The 22517-nt window shown below is 36.1% G+C and overlaps 1 protein-coding gene across 1 annotated transcript in view; it reads left to right on the forward strand.

Annotated features, from left to right (window-relative positions):
• Window positions 1–22517, forward strand: part of LOC148946199 (cleavage and polyadenylation specificity factor subunit 1-like) — a 93579-nt gene that overhangs the window by 53957 nt on the left and 17105 nt on the right. The window contains exons 8-12 of the mRNA XM_089097864.1: window positions 2813–3038; window positions 8269–8365; window positions 14013–14165; window positions 15516–15701; window positions 16610–16699. Of these exons, the coding sequence (XP_088953990.1) occupies window positions 2813–3038; window positions 8269–8365; window positions 14013–14165; window positions 15516–15701; window positions 16610–16699 (752 nt within the window). The remainder of the gene's footprint in view (window positions 1–2812; window positions 3039–8268; window positions 8366–14012; window positions 14166–15515; window positions 15702–16609; window positions 16700–22517) is intronic.

A 22517-nucleotide genomic window follows, 5' to 3' on the forward strand; every position in this document is an offset into this window, starting at 1 on the left:
AATGATGTGTAGAGACGAGAAGATGATTGTTGTTTATTCAAACAAATTAACAGTTATATCAAACAAAAACCTAAAACAACTGTTTTGATACAAAGGTGGAATGCGATTTTTCTATATTCACAGCTGCTGATAGAATAGGGGTAGTCCCATAGAAGGTATAAAATCATGGAAAGATATTCAATTCGTGTGACGGAAAATTTCTCTCTCCATCCACGCTGAATGATTTATTTGTGATTATTAAATATTTTTTTCGTACATACGGGCGATCGAAAATTTGACTCAATATTCAAATTTTGCCTTAAACTTAAGCTGGGATCCAACATTTTTGTTTTCAAGCAAAAAAGCTTTGCGAATATTTCTACGATCAGAAATTAACACATTTTCCAAGGAAAAGGTTTCGCAAAGAAGAGTGGAGTAGGATAGTAAAACCAAAAACAAGTAATAAACCTAAAATGAGTAACGTCATTTAAGAAGTCAAACTTAAAAAAACTAATACAAATCAATATTAATCTAAAATGATTAGAAACTGAAATTAATATTATAGTCAAACTTAAAACGACCGGAAATCGAATAAATAAGTCGACCGAAATAAAATGAACAGAAAATAAAATAAATACCCAAATTACATTTAGTACGAATGCAAATTATTACTAATAAGGGTGGGGATGTTGCCCCTTCAAATCCCCTAAAGGCTGTTTTGTCACTCCTGCTATAATTAAAATTAAATATATTTTTAACAGTTATGATTTCTTTATTATTAAAATAAATTAAACACTGTCATAGCTTCCAGGAATTGTTTTTTCTTGTATATGCCAAAATACTTGAAAACTCAAATTTAGTTTAATCTTAGAATATGCAATACATTTTCCTCCACATTTCCTTTTTTTAAGTTCATTCCTTTCAAATATATACAAATACTATTGGCGAATCATTTAATGGTTTGCCAGTTTCAAATATTGCTGCAGCGAACTAAACAGATTCCTTCGGAATGAAAGGGATAAAAAAAGGAAAAATATCCTCCACAGCCATTGCTGGTGCATAGGACGTCGAATAAAATTTTTAGTTGTTTGGTCTGTTTTACGGGGATAAGTAGCCAGCCTGTCGCTCTACCTTACCGCAGCAAGGATCAATCCTTGGACCCCTTATTGCTAAACGGAGCATCAATCTACTGTTCATTGTATATTGCTCCTTTCTGGAAATTATTTGTTCGGTCTGTTTCACGGGGATAAGTAGCCAGCCTGTCCCTCTACCTTACCGCAGTAGGGATCAATTCTTGGACCCCGTATTGCTAAACAGAGCATTAATCTACTGTTCATTGTACATTGCTCCTCTCTGGAAATCATTTGTTCGGTCTGTTTCACGGGGATAAGTAGCCAGCCTGTCCCTCTACCTTACCGCAGCAGGGATCAATCCCTAGACCCCGTATTGCTAAACAGAGCATCAATCCACTGTTCATTGTACATTGCTCCTTTCTGGAAATTCTTTACAGTTTCGGATAAAAAGCACCTACGATCAATCTTCTTCAGATTTGCTAAATATCTTCTACATTTGCCCCCTTGGACAAGAAACCGTAAAATTATTCATTTGTATAAGCTATCTGACCCTAATATTAGCATTAATAAATCTCTATCCCGTTTTCAAAGTAAGTTTAATCATCCATGGTCACCAATTTGTTCACAATAGTTTCTTTGTATTAATGTAATGTATTTAAGCGATGTTCAACCAGTGGCAGATCCAGAGGGGGGGGGCAGGGGCGCCCCCCCCTAGCGTAATCCAAAGTAGTGTAATTTACTTAGTTAACTCAAGTTTGCGTTAATTAAACTTGCTCCTAACGCAAGTTTACCGGTTCAACCTTTTTGCCTCCCCCCTAAAAAAATCCTGGATCCACCCCTTTGTTCAACTAACCAAAATGCAATATGCACATGGTACTAACGCTATTATTACACCTACTACTACTAATACTAATTTGTTCACAATAGTTTGTTTGTATTAATGTAATGTATGTAATGATTTTTTTTTGTGATATATTTGGATTTTCGATGTGTTTTTTTCTCTATCTGCTTGTTACTTTAGTGATTACTCCGTCTATGTACCTTTTTTTGACGGGCTATAAATGAATAATAATACTAATAATAACTAAATTGGTAGCAGCAGATTGGAAGTCTGATATATTTATTCGAAGGAATATAATTAACTTTTTCCTTTGAAGTTGTTTGTTCCCACTTTACTAAGAGTTTGTTTGTTTCTTTCCTGAAAACTTGATCAATATTTAACTTTTTTTTTCTATGTGTCAACAATTAAAAACACTATTCGAAATGCATACTCAAATTAAATATATTCTGCTGGTGAAAAATATATGATTATATTTTTTGGTGAGGTACATTGTGGGAATGTTCTCTCAATTGACCAATAAGTCGTAAAAAAACGTAAAGTAACAAATAATCTGCAGCATAGGACTTTAGAAGACACATAACTTTGACAATACTGTCGAAAGCATATAGTTGTATCGACAATAGCTGTCATTTTAACCTACAAGGTCCGCTCAAACAGGCTATTAACAGGAATTCGACTTCTTGTATGGGATTAATTCCAGCAAATTGGCGGGGGCGTCTCGAGGGGGGGGGGCGGGGAGAGGCACGTTCAATTGACACGTTCAACTCAATAAGTGCAAACGCTACATTTAAGGGCTAATTTAGAATACTACTTGCTCGATTGGTGGGATTAACCTGTGGAAATAGCAATCTCTGTGTAATTTTGAGTTGCATGTTTTACCCTTAAACTTTAAAATTCTGATACAAATTTCTTTTTTTAGACGAATTTCCTGTGCCCATTAGCTCCGACGCACCCGTCACTCATGAATTGCTAGTTGCGCCTTTGGGATATAAGCAGAGACGACCAATGTTGCTTGCCCGGGTAGGGGATGAAGAGCTTCTAGCCTATGAAGTCGTTCAAACATCGTATGGACTTTCGTCTGAACAGCTAAAGATCAAATTTAGAAAAGTTGAACATGGTTTGATACTTAGAGACAGAAAAAGCGCGTAAGTTCTTTTAAGGATTCAATAAAAAAACAATGGCCGAAAGGTTCTTGCTAATGCCTCTAGTGTAGCTGAAATTGAAAATGTTTTGAAGCCTCACTTCAAGATAAATAGAGATTACCTGGAGCTTGAACTCAGGCCATGAGCGCCAATAAGCTGAATTTTAGGAGGGGGGGGGGCTTGCCTGGTCTACTCGGTATTTCCAATGCTGTATAATAGAAATCTCAAAACAAAAAATACAATATACGGCAGTTTCATTCAACCCGGGGGGCTGTAGCCCCCCTCTGCCCCTCCCCCCCCCCATATGGGCGTCCATGTCTCAGGCTCTTGGCTCACAGTTTAAGGCCAAAATTAATTTCTTATTCCTGAAAATATAAGTTTTTTCTTGGTACCTAAAATCAATGTCGAAGAAAATACTGTTGTTTGTCTAAAATATGACATCAAATGCACATTTATGTGTCTACGTATTGCCTTTCCGCCGTGCGTGGAGCTAATTGTATCTATAGTTTCAACATCGGATCTTTTGAAACAATTATAGTTAGCTTGTGTTAACATAAGCACTAGCTATCTAAACAAAAAACTACTACTGGTTAAAAAAATAGACTTTGAGAATATAGAAACTCGGAGAGTAATATGAAAAAAAACTCTTGACTCATTCACTTAAATGGTCCGATAATTACAATAAGCAACGAAATTTGGTGGTTGGGTAAATTTCAAATTAAATTTTATCAAATAGGGTGGACTTGACAAAGAATTATGTGAAGGTTTGATATAATCGCTCAAATGATCCAATTTTTGCTTAAGTTTTTCTTTATTCTAACTTGGAGCTCATAATGATAACTCTTCTTATTTCACTGTCCCTGACCACCCCTGTGCACGGGTGTTTAATTATTGATGTTTCATAAACATGCAAACGGAACAGTATTTTGCGTTTGCAGAATCGTAATTCAATGTCCTTTAAGTACTTTGCAAAGTGTTAATATATTGGAGCTATAGAAATACTAAAGCTTATAAAAACCTGCTTGCTGTTTGTGTAGAAAATTAATTTCAACCTTAAAAGATATCTCAGCAACTGCATGGTGTCATTTGTACCCTGTTCGATTTTATTTGTTGATTAATTTAAAAAAATTTTCAACATTCCAATTTAAAATAAAAGCAATCCCTTTAGTTGATGTAAAGAAACGACAATGGGTTATTTAATGTTGGGGCTCAAATATTCAGCAATGCTGGAAATGGGACTTTCGTTTTTAATATTTAAAGACAATAGAGAATGTAATTTTGAGATGGTAGAAATAAAATACAAGGAATTGGCAATAAACTATCAACATTCTAAGAAAAGTGCCATCTCACACTTTAAATTGCCATGTCACACTGATTGAGGAATGGTAACTATTATTTTGGTTCGTCTTAAAAGTGAAAGTTTATTGCGAGAAGAAATTCATGATGATTTCGAAAAAAGCCTGACACCCCTCAAAAATGGCGTCAAATCAAAATGAAAAGTTGACCATCGGAATCAGCATGGTCGAAAACCTTGTGAAGAGGAATTATAGTTCCCCTCCTTGAACAACAAAGAAAATTATTTTTTCCTTGTTGTAGCACTGTGAAGTGCTACAACAGTGAAGAAGACCTACTTAGCGAAGAGTGAAGACCTACTTAGTGAAGAAGACTACTTTTTTCCCCCATATCCTGTAATTGAATTTACCTGCCATTTTTATATTCATTTTGGTTTTGTAATGCATAATATAAACATTAGGTTTTTCACCGAAGTCGGAAACGAAAAGTAACCTGTATCCTTGAGCTTCTAGAAGTCTGGAAAAGTCTCTCTCATAGATTTGCGGAGACTTGTTAAGGAATCTTTGTTCAAAATAATTGCATGTATTTGTGATTCTCACTATTTAAGTATTACTATTTCTTGTAGAGGTTGCTTGGGATGAAAAGGAAAGAGCACTCTTTAAAATTGTTCTTTCTTTCATGAACGAAGTAGTCTCTGCCAATCAGAAACACTTTGGTCCATTTTACCGTCAGTCTCTTTACTGCTTTTACTTATTAGGCTTTCCAGTGTTAAATTCTCGTTTTCAGTATGCATATTTAGTGTTGGTATTTGATTTTGAATTTGGTATAATTTTGCTGCCTCCTTTTTTCCTGGAATAAGTCGAGATCAAGTTACGGCATGCCTTGGGGTATGTGTATCGAAGCTGGCACGTCTATGGCTTCTTTCTTAAGGAAAAGTGCAAAAAATCAGTTTAATTCAACCAATTTTAGAATACAACGACAAAAAGCTGCCCATTTCCTGATAGACGGTAATTAGTGCATCAATATGTTTTGTTTGTTGTAACTACTCCTATTACGGCTACCAACAACTTATTGTGTCACAACGTCGTGTAAGCCCAATACAGCTCCGCAGACTCCTCATTCGTTCCAATCTATTCAAAACTTTACTCTTTACTCCCCTCCCCCCCCCCAATTAAAATCCAACTTTCTTAAGATAATTGATCTCTTCCCATTTCAAACAGTTCGTGATAACGAACTTTAAGTAAAGGGTGACTCGGCTCAATAGGAACCGAAACTCTAAAACACGGAATTTTAATATCAATGGATGCATCAAAACAATCAGCTTATTAGGCTGATTCCAAATATATAAAATTATGTATTATTAGCGTTACCCATCCAAAGTTACGAGCCTGAGAAAATTTGTCTGATTTTTGAAATAGGGGGAATACTCCATAAAATTCAAGGAGTCTTGAATTCACAAATCTTGAATCTTGAAAATCACACCATCAGATTCAGCGTACCTGAGAACCCTATACTAGAAGTTTCAAGCTCCTATATACAAAATGAGTAATTTTGCCATTTTTGCCAGAATACAGATCACGGATTTATGTTTCTTTTCTTTGTGTGTTTTTTTCCCAGGGGGTGATCGTGTTGAAATAATGGTCCTAGAAGATCGGGAGACTGTGCATTCGAACGGAAATTAAAAGTTCTAGTGCCCTTTTTAGTGACAAAAAGATTGGAAGGTACCTGAACCCCCTCCCACGCCCATTTATTTTCCAAGGCTATCTGATCAAAATTTTGAGATAACCATTTTGTTCAGAATAGTTGGAAGATCAAATAACTATGTTTTTAGGGGTAAAATGACCCCCCACAGTACGTGGGAGAGGCCTGTAAGCTCTGAAATTTGCCATTGTTTGCGTATAGTATTTGTTATTGGGAAGTATATACACAGTTTTAATTTGGGGGGGGGGATTTGATGCCTGGGGTGGATTTACATTGGGAGAATCTTCCTTGGGGAGAGAAATTTTCGGGGGGGGGGGTTGATATTCAAGGGAAAATTTTACACTGGGGGGATTTGACAGAATTCTTACACGAAATTCTTTTTAATTTTCTTACATTCTCTTTTCCAACTCAATGTTGCATGTGGAGATGTACCGGAAGAAATATCCGAAGGCTATTTTCCGCGTGTTTTGATTTCCGGGAAAAAAATTTCCATGGAAAGGGCATTTCCGGAGTGGTCGAGAAACCAATTAGGGATTAAAGTCTTTTTCGAATGAAAGTATGTTAAGGATAATTTTTCAGGCTGAATCGTCCGCAAGAAATTTTACGGGGAAGGGTGATTTCAAGTAGTGAACAAAGCATACTAAAGACGTACTAAAAACAAACACAACAAGAAAGAGAGAAAACAAGAACAAAAGACAAACAGATAAATAAAAACTCACATTTTAATAAAACACTCAATACTGCTTAACTGTAAAACAGCACAGAAACACCAAAATCTCTATATATTTTTCCTCCATAGGATCAGATTGGCAGATGGGATCTGTCTAAAATAAAGTTCAGATAAACTATATTTATTTGAAAGAAATTTACAAAAAACAAAAGCCGGGTCACCACCCCTGATTGAATTTATAGATTAAAACCTTTGTGCTATTTAAGATATGGTAAAACAAGTCAACGAAACTCATGCATTAGAAAATAAATGAATTTTTTTGATTTGCAAGTTTACCTGCAGTCCGTTGACTGTTGCCAGTCTTGACCTCTTCCCAATTTTTGCCTACATGGTTGTCACTTCTTCGAGAAATATTATGTAAATTATCACTGTTAGAAAATGTTATCTGCCCCTTAATTAAACTATTATAAGTTGAATTAATTCTAAATCCCCGTCATCTCTATTAATGCTAATACCCCATAGATATTTTTTTAAATTTCAATAATTTCTCTAGAGCTTTGTAATTTTGTGTTTTGTCAAATAATATGTTGTGATGAGGCAAGTCAAATAAATGCTCTGCTACAGCTGATTCAAGTGTTTCTGGTTTTTGATTATATTTGATTATAGATCGAAGCAACATAAAAATGCCATTGACTGTTCGGTAAAATATTATCAAAAACTAAAAATGTTTGAATCAGCTGTAGCAGGGCATTTATTTGACTTTCCTCATCACAATATATTATTTGACCAATTCACACTTGAATACCTTCTCTACTTCCCTTATTTTTTCTTACTCTCGTAAGATCTATCGCTCAGAAACTTCTTGTACAGATGTCTTCTCTATTCTATCTAGCTTCAAGCGTATTTGCTAGTATTCTTAGCTGCTATTTTAACTTTCCTCCCTAATACATCTTCTGCTACTTCGCTAACTATTTCCCTATGACTATTCCATCAATGTTTTATACTATCAAATTCAAAACTCTTCGGTTTCATATCCAACCGCTCCTCGAACATTTCTATCAAATTCTCACCCTGGAGTCTTTTAACGTCATAAATACCGAGAAGGTTCCTTTGATTCAGCTTTAGATTAACTCTAGACTCTACTAGTTGGCAATCTTTAATTTTAAGTTCAATAACCGGACTCCTAAATACTTTAGTATCCTCGATTTACTGTTTGATTTGTCGTCCAAAATATAGAATTATGCTTAAATAGGATCAGTTTATCCCAACTGGAAAAAAATTAAATACTTAATGATGGAAAAAATAAAATACTGCTTAGATACATTTCTACTTCTTCTTTATAAGTATGTATGTATGTATGCGTGCATAAAGAGGTAGCGAAACTGGTATATGAATTTATTTTCTTGTTTATTTTCTGTTCCTACATTTGCCTAAAAAACGCAGAAAACAAGAGCCTTAAGAATAAAAATAAATCGAACTAAAAACACAATAAGCTGTATGTTTGCTAGATCTAGGTAAATAATTTTAGTTTTGGTTCGATATGTGGCCTTCAGATTTTTCTTTTTATAGAGCCCGGAGGAAACCAGACCAGGACATTCAATTTGGAAAAGATGATTTTACAATCCAGCAGTACCATTATTTTGCTAACGTAAATGGCTACAGTGGAGTAAGTGTAAATTTTTCTCCTCTAAGAATGTCATAGGTTGTTTCATATGGAAACCGAGGTGGTCGCTAACCCGATAGTCGGGTGAAGCTAATAGACGTTTTTCCTAATTGAAATGCTTTTCCTAATCTAACTTGGTAAAAAAAAGGTCTCCATAAGTGTATTAGCTTAAAATGTAGGAATTATTTGCATTTTATTTGGAAATTGTTAGACTGGAATGTAATTTGTCGACAATATGCGTAGAAATAAGTTGATTTAATAAAAATTAGATAGAACCTGAAAATTAAAACCAAGCCAAGTTCTTTCAACGTAACTCCAATTTGCATATCCCAAATTTCTATTTCTTCATAAAATGGATTACGTAGGCTTTGAAGGCTTTTTAGACTCAAAAGAAGTGCCGGTGGTGAAAATTGCCGATAAAAATAGCCTGTGCGTGTTATGTTACAATCAGTTACTCTTTTTACCTCAGTTCTGGTAAACACTATAGGTACTTATTGCTACTAGTAACAGCTTGTCACAGCATAAATCCACCCGAGGTCATCACGACTGTGCCTAGTCCTCCTCTACCTCAATCTTGTGTTATACGTAAGCAATAAAATGCGCAAAACAGTTTATTGCTTTTATGCAAAACCTTGCCTTGAGTATGCTTACCCTGCATAGCCTTCTGTGTTAACCATAGGCCAGTGCTCAAAACTTGAGTATGTTCAACTAAACTTGAAGTGTTGAAGATGGGGTGCATTTGGGCGCTTTTTTGATGCGGTTACGCATAGAATTTTTGGAAAATTGTTCATTTGGCGCATTTCCAGTAGGAAAATTATGCTTTCGGCGCATTTTCACTTTTATAGCGGCGCAACTTTAAACCAGACATCTGGTAACACTGTGCTGAATTTTTTTTTGTCTTCATTTATTTCTGTTCCCTTTATTTTACTTTATTATTATTATCAGCTCACGGAGAAGGAATACTAATTTTATATGAGTGTTGTTATAGATGAGTCAAATGTTTTGATAGTCCCTGCTGACTGGCTGATGATAAGATAGGATATTTATTTTAAAAAATTGCTATAACAAGCTCCGGAGAGGCGAATTTTAATTTTGGAGTAAATAATAAAAACAGGACAAACAAAAATCATTAAAAGCAAAAAAACTAAAAATTTGCAAAAGAGTGCTAAAATTAAAATTATCAGAATGGAAATCAATTTATTCGTCATTATTCAAATTCAGGTTAGTCAAAAATTGTTAAAGAAGTAAAAACAGGTACAACTCAATAAACCAAATAAAATATATAAATATAAGAAAAGTAAGAGGGACATAAAAAAAGAAGGAAAAAACACACAAGCAAACAAATACAAAACATTGGTAGTGCCTGTACGAAAAAATAAAAAGAGGGAATCTAGAGGAATTTTTTTTTATATTTTTTCCAGAGGGCAAATACTTTTTCATATTAGGATTGAATGGGAGACAAAGTAAGAACAGGCTCGAAAATGGCTCGAGGAGGGCGAAATCTGGGCGCGGCAATCTGGGTATCTCTTAGGGAAAATGCATCCCTTGGGAGGGTTTTTCGTTGCATTTTTTTTTTTAATGGAGATACGACTTGCCTCTCCTGTACTCAGCGTTTCTAACGCAACTTTTGTTAGAAGGACTGAATATGAAGCTTTATCTTCTTTGAAAATTATTCGCTGAACTCTTTTTTGAATAGATTCAATTTTATCTGACTCTTCCCTGGAAATGCCAGGGTGCCGAACTGGACAAGCGTATTTGAGGCGAGGACGGACAAAGAAAGCATAAATCCATAAAGAAGGGAAAGGGGAGATGCCAAATTTATTGAGAAGTTTAAGGATGGAGATAGATGCATTAGCTGTATGGATGATATTTTTAACATTGATACCCAGCTTTAAATTAGAAGAAATTGTCACGCTAAGCAACTTAAATGAGGACAGGAAAATTTCAGGATGGATAGGATTAAAAATGGGGGGCAGGGACTAAAAGAAACAAATTAGAATTATCAGGGGTTTTAGAAGAGTTTACTCTAATGTCTAAATTTGAGGCTTGTGTGTCGTTGAGGATTCTCGTAAGATCTTCCCTTAAATTTCCTTGGCAAGTTTCAACGATCGTAAGGCTGTCAAGAAATGTCCATCCGTCATGAAATTGCTTTGCCAGGCTGTCAGTCATGATTGAGAAAAAGAGGGGTCCGACTTACGGACTATTTTGAAAGGGAGAAAATAGATATCTACTCTCAGGTACGTGCTTTGGGGGGAGTTATTCTCAGATTCTTATCTATCTCTGCAATATCATAGGCATGCTTTGTCAGACCACTAAGGATCCCAGGAAATTTAATATAAAATGTGGACGGATTTAAAAAAAGATGTATATTTTGTTCCCAACACTTAACTTTTTACGCATTTTATATGGTTCTTTGGTAGAGTCGATGAGTCGTTTTTTATCATTTTTTAAATTCTCCTTCCCAAGTTCCACCACCCATAAACAAATAAACGGGACCCATCAAACCAGGATCGAGCTTTCAAACAGTGAGACGAAGTTGATCCGTGTTACTCTTCTTTTTCTGTTGGGAATTTTACTAATAATATTAGAAATAAATCCTTTTTGTGGTGGAAACATGTAGTGAACTTTCTGTGCTTTATACGAACGCGGATTGCTTATCTTCAAAATTTGATGAATTTCTAGCTCTCATATCAGTCTATAAGCCTCATGTCATCATTGTTACAGAATCTTTGCCTAAAAGCTGCTTACAGCTGGAGGTGTATTTTCTGCAAGTGCTTGAGTATAACCTTGTTGTAAATAGTAACTATAAGCGTGGTATTTTCGTGTATGTTCATACCTCACTGAAGTATTTGGAAGTTAATGAACCAGTCGCATCAAATATTAGTGAATGCTTAGTTATCGATGTGAAATTGCCCGGTTCCAAAAGCGCTGTTCAAATTTTCGCAGTTTATCGTAGTCCTAGTGTTAATGAAATGTCAATTTGTAATAATGAAAATATTTTGCAGTTCTTGTCTTCTGTTTCGTCTTTTAGTTCTAAGTTGTTAGTAGTTGGTGATTTTAATCTGCCTTATATTGATTGGACGAGTAACACAACACAGCTTTCAGATCAGTCGTTTGAGAATTGGTTCGTTCAAACTTTACAAGACCACTACTTGCACCAACATATTCAAGACCCCACTCATTTACGAGCTGATTCAAAACCTTCAGTGCTTCATCTTGTAATCACGAAATCTCCCGAGGATGTCAATAGTATTGAATTTTTACCGCCACTAGGAAAAAGTGATCATGTAGTCATGTCAATTTCTTTGATTTTTCTTCTAATTTTGCTGAAACTCCTAAAGGTTGACCTAAATGGTAGAGCAAATTACGTAGCGTTTCGTGATTTTATTTCTTCTCTCTCTATCCCAGGTGAGTTAAAACAGTTCAATGCTACCACTGATGCGTCTTTTGAATCTATTAGGCAGGAGCTGAAGGAAGGTCAAGATTGATATGTACCAGTGTTTACTAGTAGGCAGTACCAGAGTAAAAGACAAACTCTTCCTCGGTATATTATCCAAATGCTCAAGTAAAAAGCTTATATATGGCGTTAACACGTAAAAATAAAAACCGCAGATTCATGTTTATGATACAAAAAAGCGATAAATAAAGGAACCAAATTCCTGAGAATGAACCACCAGGAGGTGGAGGCTAATGTGATTCTATTAGTTCACACTTGCCCAAAAATTCTGAAAGCATGTCAGAAGAATCCAAAACACACAGTCTCCATCATGGATTTCATTCATAGACCTTGACACTCTTGCACACATAGATGGTAATCATTTAAAATCAAAACAATTCAACAAACTATTTGCTTCAGTTTTCACACAAACACAGGTAGTAACAGACCCTCAATTCGCTCCTCCAAATTTAATAAAAGAATTCGATGACTCGGATTTTACCTTTCAGCAGGTTTATCAGACACTTCAGAAACTAGATACAGGAAAGGCGCCCGACATCGACAGCTTTTCTAACAAGAGGCTGCGTGAACTTGCGCCAGTTCTGGCAGAGCCACTCCCGTACCTATTTAATCTGTGTCTTTCGTCTGGAGTCTGTCCCTCAGCCTGGAAAAAGGCGGTCATTACGCCACTTTATAAGAATGGTTCCAAATCCCAATTTCACAACTACAGACCGATTTCGAATATGTCCATTTTTTCCCGAATTATGGAAAAAATCCTGGTCTGTAGAATACAGTCATACTTTGAAGAAAATAATATGTGGCATCCAGCCCAACACGGGTTTCGTAAGCGGCGCTCTTGTAATACACAGTTTCTGGAAGTCATCGGTGACTTTCACTCAATGGCGGATAGGGGGGTTTTGTTTGATTGCATTTATGTTGACTTTTCTAAGGCGTTTGACAAAATTTCTATCTCACTTCTGATTAAGAAGTGTCAACGATACTGGATTGGTTCTCGGACTGCTGCATGGATAACAGATTATCTAACACACAGAACCCTACAGGTTGTTGTAGGAGAAGCCCTATCAGATTCCACACCTGTGATCAGTGGAGTTCCGCAGGGCAGTTGCCTAGGGCCTGTACTTTTCTGAATTTTTATTAACGATCTACCGTTTGTTGTTAATAACTTGACTGTAAAAATGATCACGGATGATGTGAAGCTGTACAGATCAGTACTGAATGAACAAGAGATTTCACTGCTCCAAAGTGACTTGGATGCTCTGCGTCAGTGGTGCATAGCAAACTGTATGTTCATTAACGAGACTAAGTGCAGTACTGTTCATTATCTTCGTAGACCTTCTCAATATTACCTTTACCTCCTTGATGGAAAACGAATTCCAAGCGTTGAGTATATTAGAGATCTTGGGGTTTGCTTCGATTCATGCCTGAAGTTTGATAAACATGTGTCGGAGATTATCCATCGGGCAAACTACCAACTGTTGCGCTTAAAACGCACGTTCTCCAGATTTAACCTCCGTTCATTCATATCACTTTATGTTTCAACTCTCCGCCCAATACTTGAGTATTGCTCGTCAGTATGGTTTCCCCTTAACAAGAGAAACCGAGCATGGATTGAAAAAGTTCAACGTAGGGCAACTAAACTCGTACCTTATCTGAGACATTTGCCATACCAGCCGAGAATGCAGAGACTACAGTTAGCCAGTCTTCAGTTCAGGCGTGATAGAGGTGACCTAATAAATACATTCAGAGTCGCTAAGAACATTGACAATATCACCCCATCTCACTTCTTTGCCTTCTCAGGATACAACACCACCCGTCAACACCAGCACAAAATTCACCCACCACGGCCACGTACAAGATTAGGTCAGAACTCACTGTCCAGCCGTGTGTGCAAGCCTTGGAATGCACTTCCGCCAGAGACCGTTGATATTCTCACAATCCACACTTTCAAAACAAAACTAGCTTCTACGAATTTTCACAGTCGGTCCTTTCAAGATCCATTTTAAATGTGTTTTCATGTATATTTATAGGGAATTTCTGTTGTGTGTATATTTTGTAAAGTAAGATCTATCGTTGCCTTATTATGTTATTCCCTAGTGCGACAAGCTTTTTGTATAGCTTACCGCTGTCGGTATTAATAAATAAATAAATAAAAATAACTTTAAATTAAATTGTATTCAATATTTTTCTTTCTAGGTATTCTTATCTGGGAATTATCCCCATTGGATGTTTATGACTGGTCGTGGAGAGTTACGTTTTCATGCCATGCCAGTTGATGGCTCCATCATTGCGTTTGCCCCATTGAACAACGTCAATTGTGTTTCAGGCTTCCTTTATTTTAACAAAAAGGTTTGTTTTCTTTATTTGCCATGGTTCTTCTGGAACATAAAATAAAGAAGAAAAAATACGATAAAATACTACAAAGCAAGAAAAAAATATAACAAAGATATATAACAAAGTACAGGTTTTGAATCTCAAACAATAGTTGGAGTCAATAAATCAGCAGACGAATCAGTATGACAGTATATGACAAGACTAGACGACAAGATGACAAGATAATATATGACAGTCTTGTCATTATTATCATTCGTCATATCTTAAGATATACTCGTGTTTTAGAAAGTGATTCTCAAGATTTTACAGAAGAGAGAACAGAGAATATTAACAAGAAAAATAAAGTCCAAAAAATGAATTGATGTTACAACGAACATATACTTGGATGGGAGTGTAACCTTACTTTATTTTATATGCACACAATTATGCACAGATTGTGCACTCCTTCTCGGTGTTGAACTATCTTTTTGTCTGCGAGCCCTTCTAGCCTTCTAGCACTTGGACTTCAATGATGAACAATCTAACATTTCATAGGGAAAGCCTCCTTTCCTGTAGGAACCTGTATACCTGTAAACCTCAGAATTTGTGATTTTTTAGCCCCTCCCCCAGTAAGCTACGCTAAGGCTCCTATTATGGTCCTAGCATGTTTTAAAGTATTTCAACTTTGAGCTCTAATTTTGCCGTAACTTTCAGTGCTCATTATTACGCATTTTTCTTTGCTTACGTTCAAAATTTTAATTATATTTTAACTTTTGCTTTTACTTCTGTTTGATTTTTTTTTATTGTGTAAATGTTATTCTTATTTTGGTCTACCAAGTGTAATCTAATTCCTTCGTTTTTAATTTTATTTAATCTTCTTCCGGTATTTTCGGCCTATTTGTGCCTATTTAGCTTAACCTGTCTATCTAGCCTTTTCCTTTTTTTATTATCAAATTACAATTTTTATTAGTATTATTTTTCTAAGAAGACCTCTAATTGTTTTAATATGGGCTTGGCTATCTTGTACTATTTCCTATCAGACCCTGCTTAAAGATCATTTGATGTGTGTCAGTAAATACAGCTTGCCCAATTTGTCGTATTAACAATTCCAGCTAAATAGAAGATTTCTGACAGAAGTCTCCCAACCCAAAATTCATGGATCAACAACTGAAGGGAACAGAATTGAACTTTGTTCAAAAGTTATTGAAGTTTTCTATTATTTTTTTTCCTTAAGCATGGTACTTAGGCTAACTCATTGAAAAAGAAAAACTAAAGTTGTCAACAAAAGAATTAAACTGAGGGATTATCTGAGAGAAAAAAAATTGCCTAAGATTAAGAACTTTTGTCCAAACGTGTGTAAACGAGAACCAAATTATCAATTTTCAGGAAGAGATGCGAATTGCTATCTTACCCCCTCATCTTGTGTACGATGCTGATTGGCCTGTACGAAAAGTCCCTCTTCGTGTCACCCCGCACATGATTGGCTACCACTTGGAGACAAAAACTTACATCGTTTCGACAAGTGAAACACAAACGACAAATAAGATTTACCGTTTCAACGGTGACGATAAGGTAAGGCACAAATTTCTTTAGATTAATTCTATTAAAGACCAGTTTCCATCCCTATCTTTCTCCCTCCCTTTCCACTCTCTTTGTCTTTCTCTGTCTCTTTCTCTATTTCGGTTTCTTCCATCATCTCTCTCTTACTCCCCTTCTCTCTTTTCCCCTATCTCTTTCCCTCTCCATCCCGTCCTCTGTCAACCTTTGTTTTTCTCTTTCGCGGTATTTTTTTTCTATTTTTTTTCTGTTTCCATCGCAATATAATGTCAAGTTGATGCACTATAAATAAAAAGTTAAGAGCCATGGCTAATTGGAGAAAAAGTCAAGATCTAAAAGTCTGAGCGAGAGACAAAGCTGTCATAAGCCTTTTTCAGAACTGTATAAAAATGATGTCATTTAACTTGTTGATAGATAGTCTATCATCCATCCATCCATCCATCCATAAAAATAAGGTTAAGTTGACGGTAGCTATTTGCCACCTTCATTATATATCTAAATGTTGCCTTGCCTAATGGATGGTATTCAGAAATGAAATATAACTTTATTTCTTTGAGCATGGTAAGCGCTACAAAGTAGTGGTTACAAATCCTTTTAAGTGTTTTTTGTCACCCTATCCGAGGAAAAATAAAACGAAATGTATTACTTGGAAACGGTAAATGCATTCCCCTTTCGCATATCTTGATAGCTATGTCAATGTCTTGAAGAAAAATCTCAATTTTGTTGGTATTTGAAACAATGATTTTGCAATGAAAAAGTAATTATAAATAATGTCTTTTCCTATGCAAGGATTTTATTTAGTAAAGTTTTGGATAAAAAAGAGTAACATAATTTAAGTTTAAGTATATAGTAATGATGTGAAAAGATTGGATAAAGTTATGCTTTCATGTTTTTTACATCTTTTTTGTACTCTCTTTTCTTAGGAACTTTGCACCGAAGAGAGAGATGACAGATTCCCTTTCCCTTCAGTGGAAACATTTGCTGTTCAACTTTTCTCACCAATGACATGGGAGGTATGTAAAGTCAGCACTCAAATCATAGATTTGACCCTTCTGATAAGAAAACAAACCGAAACATTTTTGAATTTTAGGTTTCAGGGGATACTGCTTAGATAGTTTTTTTTTTCTCTAGCTTATACCAAGAAATAATAAATAAATTGGTAAAAAAAATAAGGAAAAGAAGGCCTTTGTAGCAAAAAGAAAAAAATATATACTATATTGTCGTCCTGTTCCTGAGGTCTGCGAGTTTAAGAAGTGCAGAAGATGTTCCATTCTTCTATGTAATCAAGAAATATAGAAAAATAAGCTTAACTGATTCAAGATGGAAATTCCACTCAGAAAATGTATGTTACTCAATTTACCGATTTCTGTTATTTTCGAATTTTTTATTGGTAGAAGGGATATTTTCAATACTAATCTGCTGGAAATTCTCCTTTTCCAGATTTTCTGGGTGAAAACTATAATTTTGGATTGTAATCTAAATTTTAGGCATGATCTCAAGATTCGGTCAAAATGTCAAAGCTCTAGATTTGTTCAATAACTTTTTAATAAATCTTGTACTTGAAAATTTGAAGTGGACGGGATGGAGACTTCCAATCATGCAGATTGAAAACCTGCATAAATTTGTCTGAAGCCATCCTGACCCTTATGCTGTAGACAATCTTAAATATAGAGTTATCTGAACCCTCCATTATATTAAGATTACCTTTTATGTTCTGTTCTCTTAAATAAATACATGTCTAAATGGTTTTTAACTGAAAAAATATAAATGTTTTTACTTTTATAACTTTAATAAATCAAATTATATTAACATTTTGATTAATAAATATCGGTATATGTATATTAAACTGACAATTCACATTCATTTGTATTTTTTTCAGTAAAGTGCAAATTATATTCTGGCCTTGGGAAGGCATAGTGGTGTTGAGCCCAATTTATGATAATTTCTGCTCGTTTGAGTTTGAATCGGTTGTTTATTGTAATTTCTATTTGTTTTGAGTTTCATTTATTTATCGATGCTGATTTGTGGTAGTTTCAAGCATGGTACATAATTTTATACTATTTTGGTTCATTTTTTGTTTAATGTGCTTCTTTACTTTTCTTTGGAAGACTTATAGTATGGAAAAAGTTTTTTTAATTAATTTCTGTTCGTTTTATATTTACACTATCTATCCAGGGAAAAAGACTATAGCGCTTTAAATCTTTTTGTTTTTTTAAAGATTTATACTTCTGCTTGCTGTATGTATGCTGGAGAAAAATTTTCAGCAATTTTTAACAATATACACCCTCTTAAAAATCTGGACACAAATAGAAGTGTTTGATTTAGTTTCATACCTCGTCTAGTTGACCTAAAATAGAAAACTTGATACCATTTGCAAAAAAATCTGTTTACTTTCTTTGATAGCTTGGATACACTTACGCTGTTTTGATTTGGTTAATTTTTAAGAGCAGAAGCAGCCCCAAAAGTTTGAACATAAAACCCTCAGTCATTCTTAGGATACTGCTGAGATGCCTTATTGGGAATTAGCATTAACACAGTGCATTTTGATTTAATCTTTTGGAAACATTTATTTTTTAAACATAATGTAAATGGGGGGGGTGGGCGTGGGAGGGGGATTAGTTTTCCTCCAATCACTTTCGACTATTAAAAAGGGCATCAGCCCTTTCTATTTTCAATTGAATGAGCCCTTTTCGAAGTTCTAACGATAACTCCTTCGATACAAAGTGCCCTGGTCTAAACAACAACAACAACAAAAAAATAATACATTATACCCACATCAATCTTTACTATAAAAATGTCAAACCTTCCAATCACTTTCGACTATGAAAAAGGACACTAGGCCTTTAGATTTCCAATCCAATGAGCCCTTTTTGAGTTTCTACGACAACACTTCCTATAAACAGCTTATATGCCACCAGGGCATAAATTACAACCCTTACCCTAAGGGCTTTGAGGGTGGTTGTGATCTTCTAAGACCTAATTTCCAGAACTTTCAACTATGTTAAACAAAATAGCTATCTCAAAATTTTGATTGGATGTGTCTGGGAAAATGGTGGGCGTGAGAGGGGTTTTAGTCTTTCTCCAATAACTTTCAACTATTAAAAAGGGCACTAGCCCTTTCAATTTCCAATTGAATGAGCCCTTTTGAAGTTTATACTACAATGCTTTCAATAAAAACCTTATATGCTCCCAGGGAATAGCTTACAACCCTCGCCCTGAGGGCTGGGGGGTTGTTATCCTCACAGACCTAATTTCCAGAACTTTCTACTACGTTGAAGACAATGGCTATCTGAAAATTTTGATTGGATGTGTTTGGGGGAATGGTGGGTGAGAGAGAAGGGTTAGTTACCGTCCAATCACTTTCAACTATTAAAAAGGGCGCTAGCCCTCTCAATTTCCAATTGAATGAGCCCCTTTTGAAGTTTTTACAACAACTCTATCATCAAAAACCTTATATGCCCCCAGGGCATAAATTACAACCTTTGCCCTGGGGAGTCTGGGGAGTTTGTCATCCTTAAATACATAATTTCCAGAACTTTCAACTACGTTGAACAAAATGGCTATCTCCAAACTTTGATTGAATGTGTTAGGGGAAATGGAGGGCGTAAGAGGGGGGGGGGTAATTACTCTCCACTCACTTTTGACCAATAAAAAGGGCAATTTCAATTTCCAATCAAATGAGCCTCTTTTGAAATTTAAATAACAACTTTCTATATAAACCTTATATGCCCCCAGGGCATAACTTACAACCCTTGCACTGAAAGCTCTGATGGGTTTATCATCCTAAAAGACCTAATTTCCAGAACCTTCGAATACGTTGAACAAAATGGATATCTCAAAATTTTGATTGGATGTGTTTGGGGAAATGGTGGGCGTGAGAGGGGGGAGGGTATTTGGCCTTCAAACACTTTCAACTATTAAAAGGGCAATAGCCCTTTCAATTTTCAATTGAGTGAGCGCTTTTGGATGTTTTTACAACATCAAATTTCAATAAAAACCTTACATGCTCCCAGGAGATAACTTACAACCCTTGCCCAGATAGTTGTGGGGGGGATGTGTTGTCATCCTCCAATACCTAATGTCCAAAACTTTGCACACCTTTAAATAAAAATGTTCTCTAAAATTTTGGTGGATTGATTTTGAAGGAAAGGTGGGCGTGTGAGAGGGGTGAATTTTGCCCAATTCACTTTTGAATATGGAAAACAGGACTAGCCCTTTCGAATTTCCAATCGAATGAGCCCTTTTTCAAGTTTCTATGACAAACATTTCAATAAAAACCTTATATTCCCCCTGGGCATAACTTATAACCCTTGCCCTAAAGACTGTGGGGGGGGGATGTCCTGCTTAAAGGTATAATTTCCTGAACTTTAAACTGCGTGGAACAATATGACTATCTAAAACTTTTAATTGGATATGTTTGGGGAAATGGTAGGCGTGTAAGGGGTGTTAGGTGCCTTCCAATCACTTTCGACTATTAAAAAGGGCACTAGCCATTTCAATTTTCAATCGAATGAGCGTTTTTGAAGTTTCCACGACGACGCGTTCAGAAAAAACTATATACCCCAAGGGCATAACTTACAACCCTTGCCCTGAGGGCTGTGGTGGAGTGTCCTCCTCAAAAACATAATTTCTATCTGGAAATCCACAACACTGAACAAAATGGATATCTAAAACTTTGATTGGATGTGTTTGAGGAAAAGGTGGGCGAAAGAGGGGGCCTAGTTGCCCTCAAATTACTTTCGGCTATTAAAAAGGGCCCTAGCCCTTTGAAATTCAAATTAAATGAGCCCTTTTTCAAGTTTCTATGACAAAGATTTCAATAAAAACTTATATGCTCCCAGGGCATAACTTATAACCCTTGCTCTGAAGACTGTGAGCAGAGTGTCCTGCTCAAAGGTATAATTTCTTGAACTTTAACTGCGTGGAACAAAATGGCTATTTCAAAATTTTGATTGGATGTGTTTGGGGAAATGGTGGGCGTGGAAGGGGTGTTAGTTGCCTTCCAATTACTTTCGACTTTAAAAAAAAGGCACAAGCCATTTCAATTTCTAATCGAATGAGCCCTGTTTGAAGTTTCTACTACAACGCTTTCTATAAAAAACTGTATATGCCCCTAGGGCAAAAATTACAACCCTTGCCCTGAGGGTTGTGAGGGGGTTGTCATCCTCAGAGGGTTAATTTCCCGAACTTTAAACTACGTTGAAAAAAGTGGCTGTCTTAGAATTTTGATTGGATAGGTTTGGGGAAAAGGTGGGCGTCAGAGGGGGGTTAGTTACCGTCCAATCACTTTCAACTATTAAAAAGGACACTAGCGCTTTGAATTTTTAATCAAATGAGCCCTTTTTCAAGTTTCTACGACAAAGATTTCAATAAAAACCATATATGCCCCCAGGGCATAACTTATAATCCTTGCCCTGAGGGTCGTGGGGGAGTGTCCTCCTGAAAAATATGTTTTCTATCTGGAAATCAACTACCCTGAACAAAATGGCTATCTCAAAATATTGGGGGAATGATGGGTGTGGGTGGGGGGGGGGCTAGTTGCCCTCCAATCACTTTCGATCATTAAAAAGGGCACTAGCCTTTTGAATTTCCAGTCGAATCAGCTTTTATTGAAGTTTCTACGACAACGCCTTCTTTAAAAACCTTATATACCCCCAGGGAATAACTTAAAACCCCTGCCCTGAGGGATATGGGGGAGTTTCCTCCTCGAAAACATATTTTCTATCTGGAAATCAAGTACGCTGAAAAAAATCGCTATCTCCAAATTTTGATTGAATGTGTTTGGGGGAATGGTGGGCGTGGGGGGGAGCTAGTTGCCCTCTAATGACTTTCGACTATTAAAAATGGTACTAGTCCTATGAAGTTCCTATCAAATGAGCGTGTTTTGAAGTTTCCACGACAACGCGTTCTATAAAAAACTTAAATGCCCCAAGGGCATAACTTAAAACCCTTTCCCTGAGGGTTCTCGGGGAGTGTCCTCCTCAAAAACATTTTTTCTATCTGGAAATCAATTACTCTGAACAAAAATGCTATCTCAAAATTTTAATTGGATGTGTTTGGGGGAATGATGGGCGTGGGGGGGGCCTTGCTAGTTGCCCTCTAATCACTTTCGACTATTAAAAAGGGTACTAGCTCTTTGAAATTCCAATCGAATGAGCCTGTTTTGAAGTTTCTAAGACAACACCTTCTATAAAAACCTTATATGCCCCCAGGGTTGTGGGGGAGTGTCCTCCTCAAAAACGTATTTTCTATCTGGAAATCAACTACGCTGAACAAAATGGCTATCTCAAAATTTTGATTGGATGTGTTTGGGGGATTGATGGGCGGGGGGGGGGGGCTAGTTGCCCTCCAATCACTTTCGACTATTAAAAAGGGCACTAGTCCTTTTAATTTCCAATTGTATGTGCCTGTTTTGATGTTTCAACGACACCGCCTTCTATAAAAATCTTATATGCACCGAGGGCATAACTGATAACCCTTGCCCTGAGGGTTTTTGGGGATTGTTCTCTTCAAAAACATATTTCCTATCTGGAAATCAACTACGCTGAACAAAATGGCTAGCTCAAAATTTTGATGGGCTGTGTTTGGGGGAATGATGGGCGGGGGGGGGCTAGTTGCCCTCCAATCACTTTCGACTATTAAAAAGGGTACTAGCTCTTTGAATTTCCAATCGAATGAGCCTGTTTTGAAGTTTCTATGACAACGCCTTCTATAAAGACCATTATGCCCCCAGGGCATAACTTAAAACCCTTGCCCTGAGGGTTGTTGGGGAGTGTCCTCCTAAAAAACATATTTTCTATCTAGAAATCAACTACGCTGAACAAAATGGCT

Source organism: Artemia sp. Qi Xiang Cuo, chromosome 12 (assembly GCF_049724085.1).
Source record: "Artemia sp. Qi Xiang Cuo chromosome 12, ASM4972408v1, whole genome shotgun sequence".
NCBI lineage: Eukaryota > Metazoa > Arthropoda > Branchiopoda > Anostraca > Artemiidae > Artemia > Artemia sp. Qi Xiang Cuo.